The 27702-nt window shown below is 35.7% G+C and overlaps 1 protein-coding gene across 1 annotated transcript in view; it reads left to right on the top strand.

Annotated features, from left to right (window-relative positions):
• Nucleotides 1-304: 304 nt before the first annotated feature.
• LOC140754671 (uncharacterized) overlaps nt 305-27702 on the top strand; it is a 68416-nt gene continuing 41018 nt past the window's right edge. Inside the window, exons 1-3 of the mRNA XM_073089705.1 lie at nt 305-818; nt 21300-21401; nt 26801-26980. Of these exons, the coding sequence (XP_072945806.1) occupies nt 789-818; nt 21300-21401; nt 26801-26980 (312 nt within the window). The 5' untranslated portion in view covers nt 305-788. The remainder of the gene's footprint in view (nt 819-21299; nt 21402-26800; nt 26981-27702) is intronic.

The following is a 27702-nucleotide window of genomic DNA, read 5'->3' as shown; positions in this document are numbered from 1 at the left end:
TATCCTACGGGATACTTTTATGCGTATATTCAAAGGAATTGTTTGATACGCGAATCCACCGGACGCTTTGTTCGGCCGACAACATGTCTGACATTTCCTACCATCTGAGTCTGCATTATCGATTGTATTTGTGAATAGATACACCAGTATAACCTGAGCTCCCGTGACACATAAACCCACCCCTTTCCGTCGCTAAGCACTTTAGCTGCGAAGGGGGAGGGAGCTCTGCGTACACTGGGCAGTGTAATGGCATACACGCACCGACGTTACCGCGCAGTCGCAGAAAACTACCCCACCCAATTCACTTGTTCCGAGCCGGCAAATCCCACACCCCCGTGGTAGCAAACGCAACAACTAGTTCGTTGTACTGTTATAATTAAAATTAATAATGCCTTTTAAAAGTGTCTGTGTGCTTGAAGCTTTAATTGTTGCTTAGTGTTCTTAGAGCTATTAGTGTTTCTTCGTACTGCGTGTGAGGACTTGCGGAAAAAATGGCGGAGCGCGATCGCTTCGGTCGGTCTAGAGTCTAAAATAATCGTAATCCTTGTAAAATATTAAGCGAAATTTTGAAAGAAATCTTTGTATTAATGTTAGTAATGCTTGCGAGTTAACTCATTCGATTCGGATTGGTTGGCGAGTGCAAGGACATTTGAGATCGATACCGGTCGGCTATGTGGGGGCAGTAGTCGTTCGGGAGCCGGCTCGGGGTGAAACTGCAAAGCTTGGTAGAGTGCTGTTCATGTCCGGGGACAAAGAGGAGGAGTAGACTAGCGTCGATCGAAGCCGACATGACGACGGAAACGGCGACGCCGAATCAGGTAATTTTTTTAAGAAAATTTTAAGACATTTTCTTTTTTTTCACACCAGCGAACTGATTCTTACCGAAATGTCGGTCTTAGAGTCAAGCTTATTTTAAATTTTCATATTTGTAGTTTTGTACTTCCTTTAAAGTAGTACCTACAAGTGTACATATTTTAAGTTATACACCATCTAACTAATACTAGGTAATGCGGCAAAATACTAAGCGATATATAAATAAATAGAATTTTATTTATAATTATTTATATAACGTGAAAAATAACATATCTTGGTTAAGATATGTTATATTTCATTATTAAAATATCATACAAAAATATGTAATTTTCATTTTCAATGCGAGTGAAACCGTGCGGCATAGCTAGTTTTATTTTCAAAACTGACACCAAAAAAGAGTATTGTTACTAAAATAAATAGTTCCCGATATATGATATACGTCCAAGTTATAGTTATTCAAAGCCGGTTGGTAAATAACTCCGAGGTAAATTGGTATTACAAAGAAAAAGATAAAAATAAGGAGAAAGATCTTTTTAACTACCTCTATTTTCAAAACCAATAAAAAATACATTATTGTTACTATGTACAGTTTTCACCTATTTATGCTATACGTCCAAGTTATAGTTATTCAAAGTCGGTTGGCAAATAACTACGGGGTAAGTTGGTGTTACGAAAAGAAAAAGATAAAATATATCTTTTCTTTTGTCTAGTCTGGCTCCTGAATGCCGCAACGTTATGGTTTACGTCGTGCCAAGGACACTTGCGTCCAAGTTTAGAATGTTATATAATTTGGACAAACGCTTTTGGTTTTGAGTATTTTATTCTGTCGTTTCGTTTTGTCTATGTTTGGGTTATAAGTAGAAAATTGTGTAACTTACGGAATAAAGCAGCATTTATTTTTGGAAGTAAGGGGTATGGTTCGTAGAGTTCTAAAAAAGAAAATTTTATTTTTTATGTACAAATAGATTTTTTATTTTCTTTGACTAATAAATCCAGAATTCTTGAGAATAAGCGTTACCTTTTACAGCGTTGAAGGCAAATATTATATTTGACGTATTGTTTGGTTCTTCAGATTTAAGAGATTCTTTAGATAATAACAGTTTTTATTCGTAAATACAATAAATGACTACTTCCTTCGATATTTTGAAAAAAAAACACCAGCATATGTAATATTTATATAATAGAATTCACTTACAAACTTTTTTAAGTTATTTAGCCTTTATAATGACCATACAATTCGAGAACTCGACGATATTACAATATAGATTTTTGATCAAATGAATTTTAATATAATTCCCGTTAGTTTTTAATGTTCCTCTGTTGTAAACAGATATTTCACAAAGAGAAACGCCTTAGAATATTGGTATTTAACTATTTAAAAAACATGAGTAAGTTATGGTAAGTTTTGGCCTTTATGAATTATAGACAGACACCGATGCCCAACATTGAAAAATAATATAAATATAGTTCAAAAAACTAAAAAAACACGCTTTTATGATAAAATCAACTAAAAAGTAGGAAAGTATTCTATTTCATTCTTTCATACATGCAGGGTAAGATAAGGATGTATGTTGATCTCTTTCTACTGAAAAACGGAGTTACTCACTGACAAACATCAAAGTGAAGCTAATATAAAGCGTGTAATAAAAGAGCCTACCCACGAGACTGGAAACAGAAGGGTAGTAGTACCAGTATAGATCTATCAAGTACCGCCATCCTTATTTATAGCATGCAGCAATTCTTGCGTTTCGGTGTGAATACCGGCTTACCTATCAGGCTTCCATCTTAGTCCTCTCGAGTAACAACGAATATGTAATTGGTAGGTAGAATTCTGTATGGAGTTGATTAAACATTTCAATTGTCAGCAGCTATCAGACATCTATCAACTATCAGACAGGAATGCATGCTCGTTCTCTTCTACGGAAGAAAATATACAGTGCTGGTAATTCTTGTGATAACCAGACAGAACAAAAGGGTTTTTTGATTAGTTCAAATACCAAATAGTTTTGTATAAAATCAGAATTATTTTATCATAAAATCCTAGTATTTCGTCAAAAATAAATATTCCTTAATCAACTAACATCACAAAATTCCTCCGTTCCCCAAAACTAATCAATAAACCCATTTGTCCTGTTTGTTTACCACAAGTTTTGGCAGCACTGGGTTTCTTCTTCCGTAATCCAATTAATTACACCACTCCCCAAATGAATCTGTCATCTGTTCTGTGTCTGTCCTGTTGTAAGTTAATGACCGTTGGCTCCAGTCTTAATTGTTTTCGTTAATTTATTGTTCTTGAATAGATTAGTAGACTGTGAACGGTGTAAGTACTTCTATTTAGATGGTTTTATGTAAAAAAAGGAAAAGCGACGAAAGATTATAGGTACGAAAGACGATTTTAGTGTCATTACCAGCAGTCGCTATCTCCTCCTAATCCTCAGGAAAAGTAACACATCTGTGATCGACTTCAAGTAGGTCTTCCATGTAGGGTCGATTTTGAATGACCATGAGCGAAGTATTGTGGGTCATAACATCAGATGGGTCATGCCCATTTGTTATTTCTATTGCATAAAATTAAAGTTCAACATTTTAATGACGATGAAGCGTTGCTGTTTGCTAGTTGTAGAGAATATTGTATGAAGAAGAATTTGACGAAGTTAAGTATTTTGAATCAATCCTTTTGTCGCCATTTGAGTTATTAGGATTTTTCTGAAAATAAGGGAATGAAGTTTGGTTGTATCACTTGTACTTTACGTGGTCTGGCTTTGATTTCAATGTAGTCTTATATTTACAGTCAATTATTTTTATCTTTCTTTTTGCAGGATCTTGTATCATTCTTGTCAGACCATCTGTACAGGGCCATTAGACAGCATTTGCTATCAGACAGACTGTCACCCGTTTACAGCTCTTGCATAACAAATGTGTTACAAATATTGTACAGACCGCCCTTGACTCCAGTCTTGTGGCTTCCAGCTTTACGAGATTTGACGTCACAACTCAGTAGTTATAGTTCATTGTAGTACTGTCCTAGATTGCAATGGCGATTATCTGTGAAAGAGGACAGGCTAAATAGATTCAGATTTTTTGCGTGCTTGCCTCAGGTATTTTGCCCCAGAATCAACAGATCCGAAGTATTATTCTTTGTGAATGTTAACTTTATTGATCATATATGTATCTTACCTTTTTAACTTTAATGTCAATACTTAATTTACGGAACAGCGCGAAGAGTAAATTGTTTGACGAATTTTGAAGGAGCGGTATTGGTTTTGGAAATTTGTTTTCATTTCGGAGAGTAGCTGTATTTTATCTGTTTAGGCCAGCGTGCGAAAAATTTAACTGGTTATTATTTTTTCTAAATTAAGTCTTTATAAGAGTTTTTTAAGCAGTCTGGTTATTGATTTCTTCAATTATTTGATTTAAAGCAAAATAATAAAGAGTACACGTGATAAGCTGTCATGTAAGACGCTCTGGATATTTATGAAAACAGTCATAATTTCTTGGTCATGGATAGAGATGTACAACTTCGCGAAAGAAATTTTGCACAGGAGTTGCTTAGTACCGTAAAATGTCAAAAAAGTGATTAAAAGAGGCTATTAGGGGAAAAATGTAGCAAAGAAATAGGGAAATCCGAACAATTAACTCTAGAATTATATAAAAATCTTATCAGTAGCTTCTTCATTACTGAACGTGCCTGCTTTGGTGTACTGTTCATATGTGCTGCCAATTTCGCCAATTTGCTCAGTCTTCAGCTTGTCTGAGACACTTAGTGACGTATATCTTGGTTAAATCCTTGATTTGGTCAGATTTGGTTGATGATTTTCCTAAGGTCTTTTATCCCTCACTTTCCCAACAAACATGATCTTCTCCAAGCAATCTTTACTTACTACTGCTTGATTACTGCTTATGTTTATGCCTACCACATGCTATCGCCATCACCCAGGGTCGACTGGCAGAGAATGCCATTAGGCATTAAGTTTACCCGTTGTAACCCTTGGTTTAAGGTGTACAAAAATAAATAAATAAATAAAATAAATAAATCTTGACATTGTACTATATCACTAAAGAATAAAATAATTCATATACATCCTTAGGCGTAGTAGGTAGGTAAAGTAGGGAATATAGGTGTCGTATCTATTACTGGAGGCTTTGCTTTGTTGGAAGGATTAAGTACGTGACCTACTGCCTCGGCACCGCAGGTTCTAGATGTAGGGAAGCTTATATCATAATAGCAACTGTTAGTCGTATTCTAGAATGGAAGATTTGCTGTAGTCACTGCAAGAAAGTAAAAAAGGAATTTGTCGGCAAATTTTTCGTCCTTGATACAAGATTGAGGAAGAAAAAGATTCGTTAGAAAATATTTTTGTTTTATGACAGTGATAAAAATATTTTTTGGAAATATGTATGTAGAACGCTAGGAAACTATTTTTGAAAATTTCATATAGGAATAAATAGGTGCAACATTATGTATACTATATTATTATGTACTTGTCGTTCCAAGTTAGATTTGAGGCGATCCACCAAATAAAAAAAAACACAGGGCATTAGTGTCAATGTTCACAGAGTTAAATGATGGATTTCTAGATTGCTACGTCCGAATGAAATCAATCAAATTATTTTCTGTTTGACATAGGATTTTATCAGGTTCTATAGAAAGCAATAGAGTTCGTAATTTCTGCTTATAAGAGCTATTTGAAAGTATTTTGATCTTGATGGCAATAGAATCCTTCCCTATTAGCTCCGGAGACACATTTATTGTTTTTTTAACAACAATGGTAAGTGCTGCAAGTGGCAAGTGTTCTGTAACTTAGTCCTCAGGGGGAGTGTCGCTTCTGAGGTCAATCTCAAGTCAAATCCACACTGAGTTTCATTACACATGTCCATGGACGGCAGTAGCCATTTATTTTCTACTTATAGAAGTATTAATAGTACTAATACTATTTTTTTTAAATACCTAAAAGTAAACAGGCTGATTTTACTAAAATAATTGAAGCATGCTCCTTTGGGGAATTCGGTTAAAACTTCAATTTAATTAACATAACCAATTTCTAATTAGGCTGCTAATGGCGGGTGTGTCGTTTCACGGTCAATGAGCTTAATATTTGCGGAACATGAAATATTGACGCAATTAGGGTTTGTCTCTCTAGGACGCCCTTATTAACCCTGTGACGTCACTATATCGATATTATGATATCATCACTATTTGAATGTATACGTATTCATTATTATATATCGGTTACATTTACAATTATAGTTACTAAATATATGAAATTTTAAGTAATAAAATAAACTATAAAAATATAAATAAACTATATCGGTTACTATACTTTTATGAATAACTTGGTTTCAAAGGATTGTTATTCAAAATGGGGGTATTTCTAAGTATACCAAATTTATTTCTTGATTTTGTCATGTAACGTTTGAGATAGAGGGGCAAATGATTTATGCCTAATTGCCTATGTTGCCTATGATAAATGATGCCTATTTTGAATTGCAATGAACAATGAACCAAGTTACAAATGCAGATAAAAAATACAAAAAATTTACAAGAGCAATACGTATATTTAATTAGATCCAAATGTGAAGATATACCTCGTATATTTTTGAAATAATTCATGTCTGAAAATATATAATTTGAGAAAAATATTTCAAATGACAAAGGTAGGTAAGGTATAGCATTTATTTTTTCTTTTTTTTTTTTAAATTTCATAAGCCCTTTTAAAAGTTTTATTAGAACCATAGATTTAGCTTGACTTATTAGTAGGAGTAGGGAAAAAAAGAGTGAAAAAAGTTCCAAGATATATTAATGGTTATCCACCTAATAAAATAAAAAACCCAGGATGTTACTGTCGACAGAGTTAAATGATGGATTTCTAGATGTCTAGGTCCAAACGAAATCAATCAATTTCTGTTTCGCAGGAATTTATCAGGTTCTATAGAAAGCAATAGCCTTCGCAATTTCTGCTTATAAGAGCTATTGTAATTTTATCTTTCTTTGAATATGTATAATGTATCAATGTGTTCGTACAAATTTATTTCCCAAATACATAAAACAACCGAGTTAAAGGAAAATTTATGAGTACGTTCGATCCAACCTGTAAGATACTTAGGAGTAGGGAAAAAAAGAGGGAAAAAATTGCTCCAAACACTGTGGACAAAACCGCGTAACATATCTAGCTTCAAACTAAACCAAACCTGTTGTATCACAATATCGATTTGAATAGATTTCGCGAATCACATTACAGTCCCACTGTTTGTCGCAGTGCGCAAGTTAGTGGAATGCAATTAGCTGGTAACGCCATAATCGAGCGTTCACACGAATTCAGTTTTTAGTATCATTACGTTAGTTTTGAACTTTATTCCTTTTTTTGGTGTACAAATAGTGATAGCCAAGGCAGTGATAGCCTAGTAAAAACGCGGCCTATTAATCAAGAGGTTCAAGGTTCAAATCCCAGGCACCTCTGATTTTTCGAAGTTATGTGCGTATTAGAAATAATTTATCACTTGTTTTAACGGCAATGGAAATCATCGTGAGGAAACCTGTATATCTTAGAGAACTTAAAAAAGTTTTCAAAGGTATATGAAGTCTACCAATTCGCACTTGGCTTGTTGAACTAAATTCATCATCATCATCATCAACCCATTACTGTCCCACTGCTGGGCACGGGTCTCCTCTCAGAATGAGAAGGATTAGGCCATAGTCCACCGCGCCAATAGCCAAGTGCGTATTGGTAGACTTCACATACCTTTAAGAACTAAATTGCAAAGGAAGAACTTCTTATTGCAAATGGTAGGGAGTAATTGTGCAAAATACAAAAAAAAAAAAATTCGATTTTGAAGCAGTATTACTGCTCCAAAATCGATTATTGAGCAAAAATTATTATTGAGCTCCTGTTGGCTCCTAATGATAGTATAATATTAATTAATAGAGGCTCCCACGTTTCTACGTAGGAGGTCTTTTTTGAACTTTGACTTTCTAGCCAAAGTTCAAATTCGAACACTTATTGATTTTACAATGTTATAAATAGATTATGTGTTTTTCTAACAGTGTTTTCAGATCGTGATATCACATCTTTCAGGATTATTTCAAATTCTTTCAGGTATGGTAGGTTGCAATTTATTTCTTCATGGTTAAAGCAAAATATTATTATTTGCCCGCGGCTTCGCCCGCGTTTAAAAGAAAATAATATGACATAATAACATACATAAAACTGAAAATTCGTACCTTCATTGGAATGACAGTAGCGCCATCTGGCGAAAATTGGTCGTACCAACTCTGAAATCTTCGTGGGCTCATGTACAACAACTTTGCTGAAGATCATTACTTGATCAAATGCATAGTTAACGATTCAATCCTTACTCCTTAATATCCTTATTATCCTTACTAATATTAGTAAGGATAAGGATTTCTAATACGCACATAAATATGAACAATCAGAGGTTCGAAACTCGGACTCCTTGATGGAGAGGCTGTGTTTTAACTATACTATTACTACTTAACTATGTGACTGCCTATTATTAACTAGAAATTCGTACCTAAGATTTCACCAAAGCACTTTTGGCTATGGTGGATTCAGGTCATATTTTTTATAAAGAAGCGTGTTTATTGACCTAAAATAATCTCTCCTAAAATAAATACAAAATGATCCCAAACCACACTTAACAGTCAATTTTTATTACGTTACGAAGAAACATAATTAGGTTAGGTTTTTTGAGAATATTAAGAATTCGTGGTCCGGCCGTAACAGTAAAACATATTTATGAGGTAGAACCATTTAGATGGTATATTGTGTTGTAAATATTTCCAAGAACGCCTCGTATCCGTGTCAAAGGCATAAAGTCAAAATACTTTTGGGAAAATTCAAAATTAGATTCAAAATCAATAGAGCCGTTTATACTGTTGGGTACGGTTCTCTTGAAGACACTGCTTTAAATATTTTTTTAAGGAGTGCTCAGTTTTCTTACAACGTTTTCCTTTACCAGTAAAACAATTAATAATTTATTTTTAATTCGCACATAACTTCGAAAAATCAATATGTTGGTTTAGGATTTGAAATTCGAGTCCCTACGTTGAGACGCCGAATTTCAGACCCCTAGGTTTTTACCTTATACCCTTTGAGCCTTCGTGCGTGGGAGCGTAATTACGAAACTCATTACGAACGATAATAAAACGATAATAGTTCGTTCGAACGTTGTATAACTTTGCCGTGGTATTGATTATTGCTGACGTAATAGTTTTTAGTGAGAGTGGTTTCAGTTTGAATATTATTGATTTTATATTTTTAAATAGTGAAATAGCTAGCAGGCAAGCAATCATCATAATTGCATATTGACACGCATGGACAACTGTAATCAAGCACTGATATAATTAGATTCCGATATAAATTTGGCAACAGATGCACTGATACCCCTGAGGATTAGGTTCGAAAGCCGGACAAGTATGTCCCCTGTACCACACCTTTAAAACCAGAATACAGCACCACTTAACACTGCTAGGCAGAACTAAGTGTAGCAGTGGTGCCATCGGAGTCGAATCACAGAGGGTTCTACCATCTTTAAATTTATTTCAGTTCTATTAGTATGTATTCAACACATAATTGCGGTGGTACGAAACGGTGGTATTTTTATCGAAATCTGACATACCTACATTATGTTACCACTGCAATCCATAAGTACCTTTACTACGATAACATCAGGTCTACCTGAATTAGATTACATGGGTAACAAGGACTAAGTTGTTAGGTCACATATCACATAGTCATACTCACGGAATAAGAAAAACTCAAAGTCACACACGAGAAGCGAAACATGGCGGATTGCTGTTATAAGGCAGAAATGTTAAAAAAAATGTAAATAATGTAAATACTCTGAATACATTTGTTTCTTTTTTTGTTGCCGCTACAGTCAAACCACAAAGCCGTCGTTTAAATGTTCCTTCAGAAGCTATGCCCTCGACCTATATAACTGAGATGAAAGACACGACGATCGATACTTCTTTAAGACTGAGGGGTTCACTTGATTGGCCCCTGCTTAGAACAAGGGAAGATTTTTTGTTGCTTTTTTAGGGTTCCGTACCCAAAGAGTAAAAATCGAACTTTGTTACTAAAAGCCTCTGCTGTCTGTCCGTCTGTCACATGGCTCTATCTCCTAAACCGTGAAGGACAAACATTTGATTTTTTTAAACATAAAAGGGTGGCCGCTATTACAAAAAATACTAAAAATAAAAAAGTTGAAAATAAATGGGGGTCGTCATACAATTTTGATGTTAGTAAAATTTATGATATTAGTGACGAAAATTGCTCATTTAATTACGATGGTAATGTTGATAGAAAATGTAAAAACTAAATATCATTATGATGATATTAATACAATACAATGTGTATGAAATAGTCGTTATCTTAATCGTGATAAAAAATATTATAACGATGATGTTGATAATGATCACAAAGAAAATGGTAAAAGAGATCGTCAAAAGTAAACATAATTAATTCCAAAAGAATGACATGAAGTAACGATCGGCATTTTATGATCTTTTATTGAACTTGCCAAATTCGTGACTTCGTAATTCCTACCCCAACGTCAAATCATTTGTTAATGTAAGTCACGAAATGCTATAAAAACTTAATTACACACGTTGCCATTAATAATGGCCAAAATGTTTGAATTACTTGCCTTGTCATACTTTGGGGTACGTCTATAGTGTTAGCGACAAGCGGGGAGCCATGAATCAAGACAAGGGTACATAATAAATAATAATAATAAACGTTTATTGCCATAATAACACAGTTTACACAAAGAATAAATGTACATTTTACAGTAATATTAATATGACAAAAGGAATTCGGCTCAGCATTGCTGTCTCAGAATCAGGGATTCGAGTAGCGCTGTTTTTCAGCCGCTCCTATAATCCCTGTGGTGTTAGGTGGGATAAGAGGATAGTCAGCCGTGGGGCATCTCCTGGGTTTTAAAATCCAAGCGTGTGTGTGTGTGTGTGTGTGTGTGTGTGTGTGTGTGTGTGTGTGTGTGTGTGTGTGTGTGTGTGTGTGAGAGAGAGAGTGTGTATGTACGTATTTGGAGGTTAATTAATGTGTTTAATTAGCATTAAAGAACTCCTTTATTGGTAGATATTGCATGCAGACAGGTTTCAAATTTTCACCAGCAAGTTGTCTTTTTAACAAAGCAGATTTATATTTGTGTTTAAAGCATTCCGTTCTCATATCTTTATTGCAATGAAATGTCACATTCATCATATAATTTTATGAATTCAATTTTATGACAGCCCTCGGAAATACAATTATTGTTACGGAGTTACGGACATTTTAAAAAACGAGTTTAAATCACTATCATTCACCAAACTTCCATCTAAACAAAGTTCTAAATAAGCATTCATAAAAGTCTATTTTAGACACATTAGTAGATCATAGTATTTTAATTTACCTTACTATACTGTAAAATATATGACAAAAATAATCGCAAAAAGTATTGTAGCAATAACAAAACATGTCTGACATTTTATCAAAACAAAACTTTCAAGCACATTACATTTCAATTTAACTTACCGTAGTCTAAAATATGTGTGACAAGAAAATAGTCACAAAAATATTGTATGTAACGAAACTTATCCGTGTTATGATTTAGCATTCGCTTGCATTATTAACCTACCTCATTATAAAGTCTGGTCGCTTAGGGGTGCACAAATATACATATCGCGTTCCATTACGTCTTAAAATTAAAATTAAAATCATGGTAATGACATCAGCCCTACAGAATACGTAATCTCTAAATATATTGATTCTGACATGAAGGGTGTTCAGTTATAAATTATTCTTCTTCAAGGAATTTATTTATATGTAAATGTACTCGTACTTGTGTTACTACTCTTAAGATCAAAGAAAGCCTTGTATTAATGTACCTTACCACGTTATTTTAACTAGAACACAGCAGCGCTTAACACTGTTTTTATATGACAGAACAAGGTTTAGCCATGGTTGTCCTTGTAGTCTCGGCACCAGAATAGGGCTACGGTATCCCCTGCCTATCGTAAGAGGCGACTAAAAGGGGGCTTCCGGAGTTGCGGGCGGCAAGAACCTCGAACCGCCCGGCCAGCGACCCCAGGAAGGACAGCAGTTTGTGTGGTCGCATATCGCTGTTATCACCAGGGGATGTAAGAGCGAAGGCAGGACAGAGCCCGATAGGGGCATCCGTGTTCCGTTGGAGATCCCGGAGTTCTCCACCAAACGCTGAGGACGGCCACAGGGGGAGGTTTTAGTGCGATAAAAGTCCCACATAGCCCGGCATCGCTCCCACGGGCTCGGGTACCTTTTGAAGGTTTACCCCTCGTCAAGCGGTATAAACTCGTCGGTATGGTCAACAAAAAAAGGGTTTAGAATTTCAGATGGATAAAATTATAATGATACTGTACGTTTCAAAAGGTACTGTCGTCAACCTTTTATTATCCCAATGCTAGGCACGGGTCTCTTTTCAAAACAAAAGCTGTTTAGGCCACAGTCAACCGCGCTGGCCAAGTGCGAATTGGTACACTTCACCCATTTTTTTTTTTTTTGTTTACGAGGGGGAAACCTTCAAAAGGTACCCGACGACGTGGGAGTGACGCCGGGTTATGTGGGATTTTTACCGCACTAAAACTCCCCCGGTGGTCGTCCTCAACGCTTGTTGGAGAACTCCGGGATCTCCGAGGGAACACAACCGGAGTCCTCCAAGCGCAATGCCCCGATCGGGCTCTACCCTGGGGGAGCACTTTTGGCTCCTCCCACACCATCTCGTGTTTACGACGGTATGCGACCACACATACCGTCGTCCTTCCCGGGGTTGCTTGCTGGACGGTTCGAGCTCCCACTCTTGCCACCCGCAACCCCGGAAGCCCCCTTTTAGTCGCCTCTTACGACAGGCAGGGGATACCGTAGCCCTATTCTATTCCCGAGACTACAGGGACATGGTACACTTCACCCTGAAAAACGTTATTTTAAACTCTCAGGCGTGCAAGTGTTGTCATATTTTCCTACATTGTTTGAATTAGTAATAATTAATTTTTAATATGTATATAACTCGGCTTCGAACCTTTAATTGAAAAACAGAGTTGCTAACCACTAGACTATCATAAAAGGTGTACAGGTACCATAATTTCCATTTATAGCTTTGAAGGACGTTATCGATGAAAGAGAAATTCTATACTCCATTTAATAGAACAAAGCCCTTTATTAATTCATTTCAGCGCTTCTTGTTTAACTTAATTCCCAAAATAGCTGACTTTGATATAGTATAATAGTTTTAGAAATTATTGAATTCTGCCCGTGTCTGTTTTAGAGACGAATAAATTTAGATTTTGTTTTAGGGAAAACATACTGCGTTGTTTTTTTTTTATTTATTTCTGAAAATAAGGTCCATATTACATATCTGACAGACTAACATACATACTAATATATACTTATAACTAAATCACGTATTTGTGGCGACGTGAGACGCGGGTCTGATGACTTCCGAGGGTCCTCTCCGTCCACGGTACTTCCGGAACACAACTCCCTTCGGTCACAGCTCCTCCTTCAGGAAGATCGACAATAGCTCGGTTGGATTTCAGTTAAATATCTTTTTAAAAATCTAGGTATTCTGTTTATACAAGACCAGAGTAAAGGAGTTTGCAATCCACCTAATAAGTAGTCCGTCTATGGACATCTGTAACCTTCGCGATAAACTTCTACCTGAAACTAATCACAGATGATATGCTACTCCAGAGAACCAAGATGTTCCCCCCGTACTCGAATGGAAGTCAAAAGGCATCAACATCTTTCCAGCTAACTGTACACCGTAACACGAAAAAAATGGCTAGATACGAAACGTTTATTCTATACTTTTTAATTTTTCAAAGTTTGCATAAACAGCACCGCTGTAACCGCAACCCGTACAGTCGTGTACACAATAGCTTCCTACAGTATCACAGGGGATATCAGCGCTGTTTACCAACTGCATCAATGTTAAAAGCCGCTTTGCAAACGAAGCTCGCTCTTCTGAGCCGTCCAGACGAAAACCACTTGTGATGTTGACTGTACTTAATTTTTGTTGACTGAAATACAGCCAGATTACCTAATTTCTTATCAAATATGACTATGGTCAAACACAGGCCTGGAAAATTATTTTATCAAACAGAAAAAGAAAAAACTGTTTAAAATTAAAAAGGGCTTCATCTTTTGGTTATTATAGAGCTATAAACAATACATAGCAATTTTTGCCTTAAATAAATTAAAAGATATATATTGTTGTGACTTTGGTTAAGGAAATTATTTTCTTCAGCACATGATTAAAATTTTTTGTTTTTTAAGTAAACGTAGACATATTTTTTATTAACTATGTTTAACATTTCACCGTTTACCGTCTGCATCGATGTTAAAAGCCGCTTCTCAAACAGAAGCTCGCTCTACGAGCCACAAACATGTCTCCGGCCAGACGCCACTTGTCCTGTTGACTGTACTTTGTTGACAAACTGCAATATACCTGAGGTTTCGTTTCGTTTTAAATACCTTTGTAATTTTGATCTGTTTCAAAGAAGACTTCTTAGAAGGACAAAAAACAAAGATGTTCTGGACATACACAATATTATTAACAGCTTTTTAAAACGTGTACAATTGTTTTGTTTCTGTGTTTTGACATATTTTTAAACATTGTTAAGATATATATTTTTTTTAAATAATATCTAAAACATGTCAAGCTTTAGATATTATTTTAAAAGCGACTTAATTATTTATTTTATTTTACTAAATTTTAAGTAACACTTATTCTCAAATGCTAAATATTTTAATAAAATTAATGTATTTTTGTTACAAAATATAGACTATTATATTATATTTTTTCTAGATACAAACTTTCCCATCATTCACTTTGTATTTTTGTACTTATGAAGCAAGATTTTTTTGGAAAATTCGCTTATTTCAGAGCTTATAATGAAAAGCTTTCGGCTGGCGGTTAAAAGCTCGCTCATTTCGAGCATCTATCATAAAGACGTCTAGCCAGACTGAAAACCACTTGTCTTTTTAACTGTCCTCAACGTTTTGATCTGTGATGTTACTTTCAAAATTGGGTTTTGAATTGATGTGCTTTTGAACTAGTTTAGTTAGATTTGTAACTATGATCACAGAATAACTATGCTGATGTAAGAAAATGTTGTTAAGATTTTTGTTTTGATTGATTGCTTGTTTGTTTGAAATGGTTAGATTTAAAATTTGAAGCTTCTCTGTTTGTTTTAAAAGTTTGCGATAATTAAAAAAAACATTTTGGTATACATAAAAGTCTTGTATCTTTTTAATAATGTGTATACAACCAAACTAAAAAGTCAAAATGTCTGATGGTTAATAAACACTGAAAATAAACATATCATTAAAAATATGAACTCCTTCCATTTTCACTTTTTTGTTTATAAAAAAATCTGAGCTAAATTTTACAGCCAATTTTCACAGTTTTATCCTACTACTGGGCATGGCTCTTTATTACCAACTGATGGAACCCTGAGACATACATTACTAAACATCTCCAGAACTGATTGGTAGAGAAATAGATACACTCATACACGGCATTATTATAAAATAAAAATATTTTATTCCATTAAAATACTTCGTTACGCATACAGTATTATTGTATCATGTATTACGACAACGATGCTTCATAATCTGAACAATAGATTAAACAAGCGAAAGGTTTCAGCAAAAGCTCTCGTGTCTGCCACAAAGCCACTTGTAATGCAGACAGACACACTTTACATTGCGCGAAATAAATTTAATAAAACATGAAAAAAGTCGTCAAGCTTTTACTGTCCCACTGCTGGGCTCTGGTCTCCTTTCAATGTGAGAGGAGTGTAGGTCATAGTGGCCGAGTGAAGATTGAACTTCACTCATCTTTAAGACCTTTTTATGTATGTTTCTACAAGATGGTTACCTTCAGCTTAATAGCAAGTGATGTCTAATTACTTTTACATAACAGTAAAAGAGGTATGATTTCTGGGATTTAAACGCCCTCGGTCGAGGGGGTCAGAGCTTAAATTTCAAGTAAATTAAATTTTTGGTAGTCTTAAAGGTGATAGAAACCTTCGTGGTTCAACTCCTGTGAGTTCACCGCCAGGTATTTTCACTTAGTCTTAAGGGGTAATAACACGTGGATATGTGCAGTCTAGATTAGACTTCAATCCTATCTTTAGTCTATTACAAATTTTTAATGAGCGGCAGACCCCATTTCCGCTCGAATTTCTGTTACTTTAGTATTTAAATTTATTAAAACAAGTCCTCGGAGTAACGTCTTGAATGAAATCTAATATATTGATTCGTAAAACGTCTCCTGATAAAGCAATAACTATTCACAATGAAGGGGGATCCGTCCCTAATTTAATAAAATATTTATGTAGCTATAAAATTCGTGGTTCAACCCTTGTATCACCGTCAAACCGATTTCTACCTTAAAACCACGGATCTGTATTTAAACAATACAGTACCCTTACCATGAGTTTTTACGTTTTGACAAAAATGACTGTATTGGTATTTTTTTACGTATTTGCCCATACAATTTCCAATCAGCGCCCCTAGCGGATTGTATCAGAACTATAGTGTCAGTAACGTAATATTAAATGTCTAAATTGACAAAATGGCGCTTTATGTTTTGTCTCTTTTTTGCAAACATGTGAGGAAGACAAAAAGACTCGAGCGCTTACTTATTGTTACCTTTACTCAGTCTACTTAAGCATACGGAACAGAATAATGGATTGAATAAACATAACGTAAAATTGTAGGATGTTTTGGAAACTCATGGTAAGGGTATAGGTCTATGCTTAAAACAATAGTAGCGCTGCCATAAACTCGCTTGAAAAGTTTACCTTATATGAGGAGAGCCTTATACGAGGTGTTCCATCTCAGTCCTCAAGGGTAGGTATGCATCTGGGTGGATTGCAGAAACTTCAAAATAAAAACAGAATCATATACACAACTACTTTCACTACAGAAAAAGTTAGATTGTCACAAATAGATTTGACCGGTCTACCCCGCTGACGTCAGACATGACGCGGCATATCGATAGTCGCAAGGGGTGCGCGAGGGTGATTTGTTATCGCACCCCTCGATATTATTCCTGCTACTTATCGAATCGATGTCAAGCGTACTTGAGGCGGATTGAGGACTTTTTTGGGGATATTGTTATAAGAGATGTGTAGCGTTGTTTTATAGTAAGCCTGTGGCTATATGAAGCGTCTTTGAAAGGGAGAACTCTATGTGTTTCGACTCCGGCGGCACCACCGCCACACCTATTTCTGCCTAATAACAGCAGTGTTAAGCGATACAGTGTTCTGGGTTGAAAGATGTGGTAAGGGAGATATACTTTTCCGAGGCGTCCCAGCTTAATCGTCAGGGGTAACATGTCATGTCAGGCGCATCTGTGACCGACCTTAAATAGGAATATCTAATCCCATGTGGGGTTGATTACAGATGTCTATGGGCGGCTATAGGTACTTACCATCGAATAATCGAATTATTGGTCCAAAAGATCGATTCTCCGATTAATCGATCTTAGATCGCCACCCCTAGTTCCCGTGGGATTTCCGGGATAAAAAGTATCCTATGTCCTTTCTCGGGACTCGGATAATTTCATTAAAATCAGTTCAGTGGTTTAGGCGTGAAGAAGATACAGACAGACAGACAAACAGACAGAGTTACTTTCGGATTTATAATATGAGTAAGGATTTCGTTGGAGTAGCAATGCATTAGTTATCGATTTCAGGTAGGGATTCTGACCCTACAATATCAGATAGAATGTGACAGACATTATTTCCAATACAAGAACTTTTCTTTTTTTCATGTTAATATTTATAGCTATTTGCTGCAAGAAGGTACATTTTTGATAGATAGAAGTGATGTAAAAATAACTTTAGAGTCTTAAGATAAATAGCATATCATACTTTTACTGTTATAAAGGAGTATGTTTTGGAAAAAACAAATAAAACCTCAATATTCCATAACAATATTTGTGTCAATGACAGAAAACGGAATTGAATCGCAAAGCTTTCACAAATAAACACGGTTCATGCATTCCGAATCACACCCCCAACCCTAACACATAGCTACAAAGATGTACGTTTTTGTAAGGGTGGTTTACCCTCGAGGGGTGCGAAATAATTGCTCGTATGTCCCCTGCCTTAGTATAGTGGGTGACGCAATTAAAAATTCGAAGTTTTGATAAAGACGGTTCTATGGAGAGCTGTCTAAAGAAAGTTTTGTATGGTCATTTTACGTAATGGGCTCTATGGATGGTGCCCATACGTTATGATCTATTACAATATAATACAATCTTTATAGATATATTTCTTATGTGCGTATGTATGTCACTGAAGTCCTCCTAAACGACTGGACTGATTTTGATGAAATTTGTTGTGTGTGTTGAAGGGGACTTGAGAATGGTTTAGATTCACAATTAAGTCCGTAGGAAAAGGTTTTTTTAATTAATTTTTAATGCTTCTACGACTTCGCTACCATCGCAGTTTCAAATATTCTATCTATTTTTCCAACCCGTATGTGATAAGGGTTGTTCACCCTTAACATTTTTTATTTATATGGCAACACAATGTTTTCCGGATCAACTAGTATTTGTATAAGAAATTTATTTTCGAACAAATTATTACAAGTGCAGCAACGTTGGGCGCGGTCAATAGTTGGATGGGTGACCGCTAGTGGCTAAATATACAGCGGCTAAATATATGCGAATGGCATGTTAAACTGTCAGCCTGACTTATGAGCGTTTGAAAAATTCGATATATTTAGCCACTAACTTGTAGCCCGCAAAATAATAGTGAAATATATCGTGGCCTTAATAATTTCCTAATTGGGTACGGATATCGGATATCCTCTCAGAGTGAAGAAGGTGTTTTAGCCATATACGCATTTGTAGACTTTACACATCCTTAACAATTTTTTTTATGAAATGTCTGGCGTGTTTTTTTTTCTTTCTGCAGCATGTAGTTCACCTGCTGGTGGCAATTGCCGTCCATGGATATCTATAATCAACCCCAGATAGGATTAGATATGCTTACCTGAGGTCGGTCACAGATGCGCCCTTACCCCTGAGGACCAAGCTGGAACGACTCGGAAAGGTATGTCTCACTTACCACATCCTTCAAACCAGAACACAGCAGCGCTTAACACTACTGTTGTGAAGCAGAAATAGGTTAGGCGATGGTGTCGCCGGAGTCGAACCACAAAGCTTCTTCTACCTACCGTTTACTATTTAAAACCTCAAACATTGCTTACTCGTGCCACCCCCAGTGTGCACTAAACCGGAGTTACGGAATACCCTTCTCTCCTCCCTTTTGTGGGGACCCGTGTCCAGCCTGTGACAAAAAGGGTTGCACTTATGAAATTACATGTGTATAAGTTGATGTGTCTACCCCTTTTTGTGTCTAATATAATAACTATAATATATTACAGGGTTGAAAAATTACACTACTTTCCACCATTATGTTAGCCCTTGTGGGCCCTTGGGGCTCATTAAAATATTACTGATGTCATATTATTAGTTGAAGGGTATATTTGGGTAATATCTTCATTATGAAGTCTAACGGTATATATTAACATGACAATTATAATTTAAATTGCAATTTATTTAATTTTATACTTATTGTATATGACGTCTTTCTGCTTCTATATGATGTATTTCTATTATAATATATAGATTTAGCAAACCAGCAAGCGTTCACTGATATTAAGTGGAGACTGCCGCTCAAGAATATCAATAATCACGCCCAGATAAATTTAGATTCTTTTATTATAATGTAGGAGTAACAGACGAGCATGCAGTCGACATGATGGTAAGTGGCTACTGCCGCCCATGGACATCTGTAATCAACCCCTGATAGGATTAGATATTCCTAACTGAGGATGGCTACAGATACTTTGCTAACCTCAGGGAATATGTGGAACGCCTCGGAAAACTATGTCACCTTTACCACACTTCAAACCAGAAGACAGCAGCGCTTAAAACTATTATTAGGCAGAAATAGGTGTGAAAATACATTTTATAAATACACATTTTTTCTTTTTAATTTGCATATTTCTCATTTATCGTGTGACATTGATGCATTGTTCTTTATTCTGAGGCTAAGTAGGGAAGTGCTTGTATTGCAGGCGAAGACTGATAGGGTGGGTGGCTAGACTGACAATGACATAGGGGTTGTTACGGGGGAATACAGTTTAGGTACATATACAACATAGGTAATACACTTGACTTGTATATGTGTAGTCTGTTTTTTGCCTACTCTTGGTTGCGATTCAATTGTTTTAGTGTTTGAGACGTTTTACTTCTTTTTGTGCTTTAAGTGGAAAATTAGATAAAATTGGATTAAAAAATTAAATCTGACTGAAGCGTAGTATACTTTTTAAGAAAAAAACATATACTTTTAGTCCATTTGTCTGTCTAGATTAGTCAAATATTGATTTACTTAGTTACACGGGAAAAATATAGAGCAAAATTTTAATATACTTGTGTACAGCGACAAGAAATCGACAGATTCAGAGTCAGAGTGACCTTTTCTCGATGATCCATAATTATTTCTATTATTCTTATGAGCAGACTGAAAAATATAGATTAAAGACGCCTTCTTGCTTACAAAAGCGGATTACAAGAACTTTAAATCTTCATTAACACTACTTACTAAAAACTTCAACTCAAAATTAACCCGCCCAAAAACCAAAAACCTTTGAAAGTCATTCCTAGCAATTAGGCTAGACCTTCTCAAAGGAATAAACATTTTCAGTTCCAAATAAAGGGGCCTCACAAGAGGTCCTTAGTTCTAAGGGCCCTAACGACACACACCTCACTGCACCCCCTAAAGGAGTAAGCTTTTGTTAATTTTCCTACACGTGGTCATAGGGGTAAATAATGGCTATGTTGGTAATGACACCGATTGAAGTTGCCTATTCGTTCATTACCCCTTTTCTTTAAAATCCCCCTTTTATATCTTTTAAACCATGCTATTTTTCATGCGCATTGATGTTCTTTTATGAAATACTTACTTACTGAAATAAATTATTTTATATATATTTTTTAAATATCAAAAAATAATATGAAACGAGCATACAGTCCTCCTGATGCCGCTCATGGACATATGCAATCAAATGTACAAAGAATAACTGAAGCCGATGCCAAATGTGTTGGCGCTCCTGAGGACTAAAATGGTCGTTTGCTACTTTCCAATCTACTTTCTCCACTCTTCCAGCAAAACGCAACGCTTTATATTAGAAATAACTGGGACGATGGTACCTCTCCCATTGAACCAGACTACTTCATACAGTTGTATGTAGTTACAAATCAGAATATTTAATGACCGTTATCCTACGCAAAAAAATGATTTATCGATTCATTGGTACCAACGTCATCCAGCAATTTGATGATGTAGATATTGTTGATGATGATGTAGATATTGTTGATGATATTTATGATGATTTCTTTGACCACAGGCGGACGCCAGCACTGCTTTCCTTCGCGCAGCGCGCGCGGGGCAGATAGAGAAGATCATCAGTCTTCTAGAACAAGGAGTTGACATCAACGTTAGCAATGCTGTAAGTAAAATACTGATTGTAATTCTTCTTTATGCTTCATTCGTTGACAAAATTTTGGAAGTAGATGATGATGAATACTTGATGATAAGTTTAAAATTAAGTGCACCACTGCATGTAGACATCTGTTATCAACCTCATATAAGCTTGGTGTTCTATCTGAGGTTGGCCTCAGTTGTTACGTCTGAGGATTGATTTGGAATGGTACATGTGAGTACTGTCTTACCACACCCATTTAAACATAATTCAACAGAAAGAGATTTTGCAGGAGTAGTGCAAAATGAAACCAGTAGGCGTTCTAACAACAAGTTTGGTAGAACTGTACGTAGTTTGACTGAGGAACCACACTGATATCTGCATCATAGTGGTTATTGATGTGGATTACGAAGAAGTGAATTCAAAATGGTTCCTGGGTGTTTATGTATTTATATAACTATGTGTCAACACTATTCACACGCGAAACGTATAAAGTGTAAACAAAACTAGATGTTTAGTTGTTACATACATATTATTATGTTTAAAAAATAGTGGCTATTCTGCGAACTAACATAAATTTGTTATTGATGGAAAATAAAACATCTGTATGCGGCGTATAAGGACGTCTGTATATGGCTTATAATGATCTATCTTTCTCTATCTTTTGAACTATTTACTTCTTTTAGCAGCTAATATGCTTTTCTTTCTTTCCATACAGTTGTACAGAAAGGTATGTAATGTGATAAATCCTTCTAAAATGCTAGAAGTTTCTGAAAATGCCCTTCTAGAATATGCTAGAAATATTTAGGATGAGATTTCCTGTTAGGTATGTAGGATAGGTTGGATTAAGTTAGTTTATGCTAGAAGTTCCCTTTTGAAATTATTATTTCTACTATATGAAAATATCGCCTATTTTCAAAAGAAAATTCTTGTATCATTTAAATAAACTTAATGTTATTAAAAGAGTAAAAGATTTCACACACAGTTTCTCGCTGTAAAGGAGAATATTATCTCATTTACGAGTGATTAAATCAATTTGCCCTTAAACTCAATTACCTATAGGTACAGTAATAATAATAAATCATATTCAATTTCAATATACAATGATATTTAATGAGATAAAAAACATTTTTGATAGAAGAAAAGAATTCACTTTTTTGTGATGAAATAAGTCAGATGTGCCCCTTCTCTTTGGTGAACCCGATTAGTTTATTTAATAAATATCCTATTTAAAATGAGCTATTGACCACCTTCCGTAGATTATTGCACTATGAACCCGTTTTTCTTATAAAAAATCTTTTAATTATTTTTATCTTCAAAAAAGTATTCTGGATAAAACCAATTCTGTTAGCCAAAGACCAAAGTTAGCCAAGTCCTTAGTAAGCCCATAACTGCCCCAGTGCTGGACATAGGTCTCCACTCAGAATGAGAGGGGATAAGGCTTTAGTCCACCGCAAAGGCCAAGTAGGAATTGATATACTTCACGCACCATTGAGTACCTTTTATTCTTTTTAAAGTTGACCAAGTGCGTATTTCACCACTTTTAGATACTATTTCACTTAAACTGCACTTTTAATTGGATAAACAAACGCTCTAAAAACCATGACCTCACTCACATATGATTTATTAGACTGATGTTTAACCAGAAACTGCAATTAGGAGTTCTCGTATTTATTGTTTTAGATAACATTTACGATAGAAAAGTTAAGTTGCAAAATTTCTAGCAAATGAATAATAAAATTCAAAAATAAACTCACACACAGTAAATCTTGGCCGGCCATAAACAAACAGTCAAAACAATTTCTCAAAGTTCGCAAACCAAGTATTTTCTCAATCAGCGCAGTTGGTAATTCTAACTGTTTATGTTTGGGCATTCTTGCTTTCAACTGATTTGTTTCGGGGCTCCAGGGGACTTACCACGATATTTAAAAACCATCATAGTTCAGGAAAGTTTTATTTCAATATTGCATCAACATTATTTTGTTTCGTACCACGACCTTTAAAACAGTATTGTTTTATTCCTGCCGATTGATGTAAAAGAATGAATAATTTGTCTATTCCTTATCCAAGCGGAAACGAGACATCGAAACTAGTGTCATCTCGTTCGCACCACGGTCTTAATTGTGTTCTGACATACGCAGTTGAACAAATTTAAACCCTTATTCATTTTTCGCTTATCCATCATAATATAAAAGGAACTGAAATTGTCATATATTGGTTAAAAAGTTATATTTCCTTAAAAAAAAGATTGAATAATTTCGACCGACATACTACAAAACTGCTTATTGTAATGTTATAAAATCAATCTTACTTTAACGAGGTTGTGTTGCGAAATTTCAATTTATGATTATAAATAATATTGTTTAAAGAAATGGTAGTAACCCCCAAAGAATAATTGAGTATTACTAATTTTACACGTCAATCCCTCATTCACCCGGCTGACTTTGAGTTGTTTGCAAACAACTGCAAACAACAATATTTATAACAGTATAAATCACTTCAATGTTACTTATTCGTCTTTCAAGAAATACCGTGTGTTTAAAAATCAAATAATTGGCCAAATGCCGAACACAGAAGTTTCCGTTATATGTACTCTGTAAAAAAACATTTATTTGAGAGATTTCTTTGACTCACACACAAATGGACAGACAGACAGACAGCGGACGCTTGGTAGTAGGGTTTTATTTTTACCCTATAGGTACGGTACCCTAAAATATTACAATTACTATAGCTATCGACTCCCGTGACTTTATCATACTGTTATTTTTATGTGATATCGTGTGGGAGTTTACATTTCATTTTACCCTTACCACATTATCCTTATGCACATTGAGAAGTATATATTTGTGTTCCATGTGTCTAGAAAGCGTATTTTTTATTTGTTTTCTTATAAATAGCTCCGAGATTAATTGCTAGATATTTTTTTACAATTCATTTATTTCACTGTAACAAAAAATCCTAGGTACAAAATATTGTACTTAAATATTTATTATAAAAGAGCACCTTTTATAGTCTTATATAGTCGAGTTTATTATGACAACTGAGTGACAAGTAATAAGATACCATGAGTTTCTAGGCTAAAGATATTCTGTGTTTCTCACAAAAGTGGGTGTTATGTTTCATATATAGGTATTTATAGGCACTCTAAATATTTACTATATGCTAGAGATTCCATTACTGATATCCGCATATTGATAAGCACTTTATAAACTGTCGTAATATTCTACAAAGGATGGTATGTTGCCCCGTGCAATGTTTTAAGTCGAGCAAAGAACATAAATATTTTCAAAATAAAGCATCCTATGTAATATCATATATCAGTATTTTAACGTTGCCCTTTGACGTTCTGCGATGACGAATGCATATTCAATATTTTAAGGTCTGCGCCGCATCATCGTCGAACCAGTTTCTTCTTTACAACAGTGGTATTTTCTTCTAAGCAGACTAGCATGCAGTCCACCTAATGTTAAGTAGCTACTCCCGCCCATGGATATCTGCAATCAAACCTACACAAGACCAGATTCCCATCTAAGGTCGGTCAAAGATGCGCCGCTACCCCTGAGGATTAAGCTGGAATGTCTCTGAAAAGTATGTTTCTCTTACCACACCTTCAAATCAGAACACAGCAGCGCTTAATACTGCTATTATGAGGCAGAAATAGGTGTGGCGGTGGCGCCGCCGGAGTCGAACCACATAGAGTTCTACCACATTCGCATAGTCGTTTGCTACTTGTATTATAAAAAAATACGTTGAATTTTCTTTCACAATTGGTTCACTAATTTCTGCCGCAAATAAGCTGCAGCAAACCTATTACTTTGCCATAAAAAGGTAAAATAAAATGAACCGTCAGCAATAATAATAAAGATATTTCAGTCAAAACAACTCTGTTGATCGTGGCATTTTGTCGAAAACGGGCAGTTAACACGCAATATCGTCACGAATATTATCCTTTGATTCTTTTCGTTTTCTTTTCTTTTAATACAAATACTTTTGTAGTTAGATTTTGGAGTGAAAATACGTCTTCTGTTTTACTAAATATAAATGAATTTTGAAGCGAACATACGTCTTTCCATTTCTACCTAAAAACTGCAAAGGACTAGAAATCTTAGAACGGGAGTTTTGGCATAGTTAGGAAATATACATATATTTGTGATCGCATTGAATGAAAGTGTTGGTAAATGTATGTAGAGTTTTTTTTTGTTGTTGTTGACGGTATTTTCGAGTCTGCTGCTGGCCTTGTTCTGATTTAGCTATTTATTCAAACGTTTTCTTTAACTTATGGATGAAAGAACAAGGGATAATAGGAGAATAGGAATCAAGCGCTGCTATATTCTGGTTTGAAAGGTGTGGCAGTCCTCAGGGATAGCGGCACATCTGTAGCCGACGTCAGGTCGGAGTCTAATCTTATCTAAGGTTGATTACAGTTGTCCATAGGCGGCATTAGCCACTTACCATCAGGTAACTCCGCCATCAGACTGCATCCGCGTATACTACTTCTATATTAAACAAAAAAACTCAATAAACTTTTTACCTTCACAACAGCCTTTTTCTTTTAGCATCAAACCATTTTCCTTTTACAAAGTAAGTTAACGTAACTTCTTATCTAGCACTAGTAAAATCTTTACGACCCTTGGACCCCTGCCAGAAAGCAACGTTATATAAGAATATATAAACTTTTGACCTCGTCTGTCTTTGCTGTTTAGCTATTAACTCTCATCGTTTCCAAGAAGACAGTAAAGTTACTATATAACTACATTTTATAATTGGGGTAGTGAAATATTTTAAAATAATTCTGCAAAATACCAAGGATATACAATTTATATGTAGTAAGGTCAGTCAGGATAGTTCGACCGGGGAGGTGCCACCTTACCCTTGAAGTTTTAACCCTTGAAGAAGAGGTTGGAGTGCCTCTATTCACTCTATTTCACCCTTAAAACCAGAATACAGCAGCGCATAACATTGATGGTGTTGGGCAGAAGAAGGAATTTGTTGCGGAGGTACCTACGGAGTCTATTATCTTTAACTTTGTATTTTGACTGGTACTTAATGAATTCTGATTTGTTTCGAATATCTTCATTCGATACGACAGTGTACCCCGCAGATTCATCCGCGTTTGAACTGTAAACACCTAGGGAGATTTCTGATATTTTTTGCGCGGACCCCTATTTTCTCAAATAAATGTTGCCTATCTTACTTCTTACAAAATACACTGACTAACCATTCAACCGTTTCGGATATTATTCGGAACAAACAAAGAGGCAAATAATTTAAGAGTTATTTTATTATTAGAAGTACCAAATATAGGTACCAAAAACCTTCTATTCCGACATTACAAACAGACACTTAAATTTTTTATGTGTCAATCTTTTATATTTCCAGAAATTCTATGTCATTCCAGAACATTCACCATTTTTGCCTTTCCACAGAATGGTCTTAACGCGATCCACCTGGCGTCTAAGGACGGGCATGTGGAGGTGGTCAGGGAGCTGCTGCAGCGCGGAGCGGCCATCGACGCTGCCACCAAGAAGGGCAACACCGCCCTGCACATCGCGTCCCTTGCTGGCCAAGAGGCGGTTGTGAGGCTTCTTGTGCAGAATGGGGCCCAGGTAACATTTTTTTTTTCATTAAAGTAAATGATCATGCAATCCATCTGATTCTTCTTCTTCTTCTTTCTCAACCATTCGTCACCCACTGCTGAGTGTAGGTCTCTTCTAATGCACGCCATTTTTTTCGATTTTGTGTCGCCCGTTCAGCGCATAGGCTGTCGCCCCACATGTCTGTGTCCTGTCCTAGGCCTCCACTCCAGAACTCTTCTTCCCCATCTTTCATCTTGGCATCTGCTGATATTTCCCGCCCACCTCCAATTTCTTTGTGCAACTGTCCTAGCTATAACTGTAAGCCGTGTCTTTCGTCGGATATATTCATCTGATAGTAAACATCAACTGCTGCCTGAGGAATTTTTTAGTCAATTCTCTATAGAATTGGCGTTCTATTTAAGATCGGCGACGAATATATTTCTACCCTGAAGACTACGTTTGAATGTTCCTGATAATTACGTCTCCTTTACCATTAACATCATATGACTAATGCCATCCAAGGACGTTTGCATCAACCCCAGATGAGAGTGGTATATGTGGGCAGCCACAGATGCATTGCTACCCTTGAGGACTAAGTTGGAAGTTGAAACGCTCCTGATAATTATACCCTTACCACACCCTTCAATACACACCCTGCTGGAAGCGAGTTCGGCAGAAATGCCTCTAGAGTGCCTCTAAAACAGCCAAGAGTCGAGCTAAGAAAGGCTCTACCAAGTTTAAAAAATTCTGAT

This window comes from Epargyreus clarus, unplaced genomic scaffold (genome assembly GCF_041222505.1).
Source record: "Epargyreus clarus isolate Ecla_fem2 unplaced genomic scaffold, WU_Ecla_fem_2.2 ptg000031l, whole genome shotgun sequence".
NCBI classification, from domain to species: Eukaryota; Metazoa; Arthropoda; class Insecta; order Lepidoptera; family Hesperiidae; genus Epargyreus; species Epargyreus clarus.
Note: the sequence above shows the minus strand (reverse complement) of the source record. Positions and strands in the feature narration are given on the sequence as shown.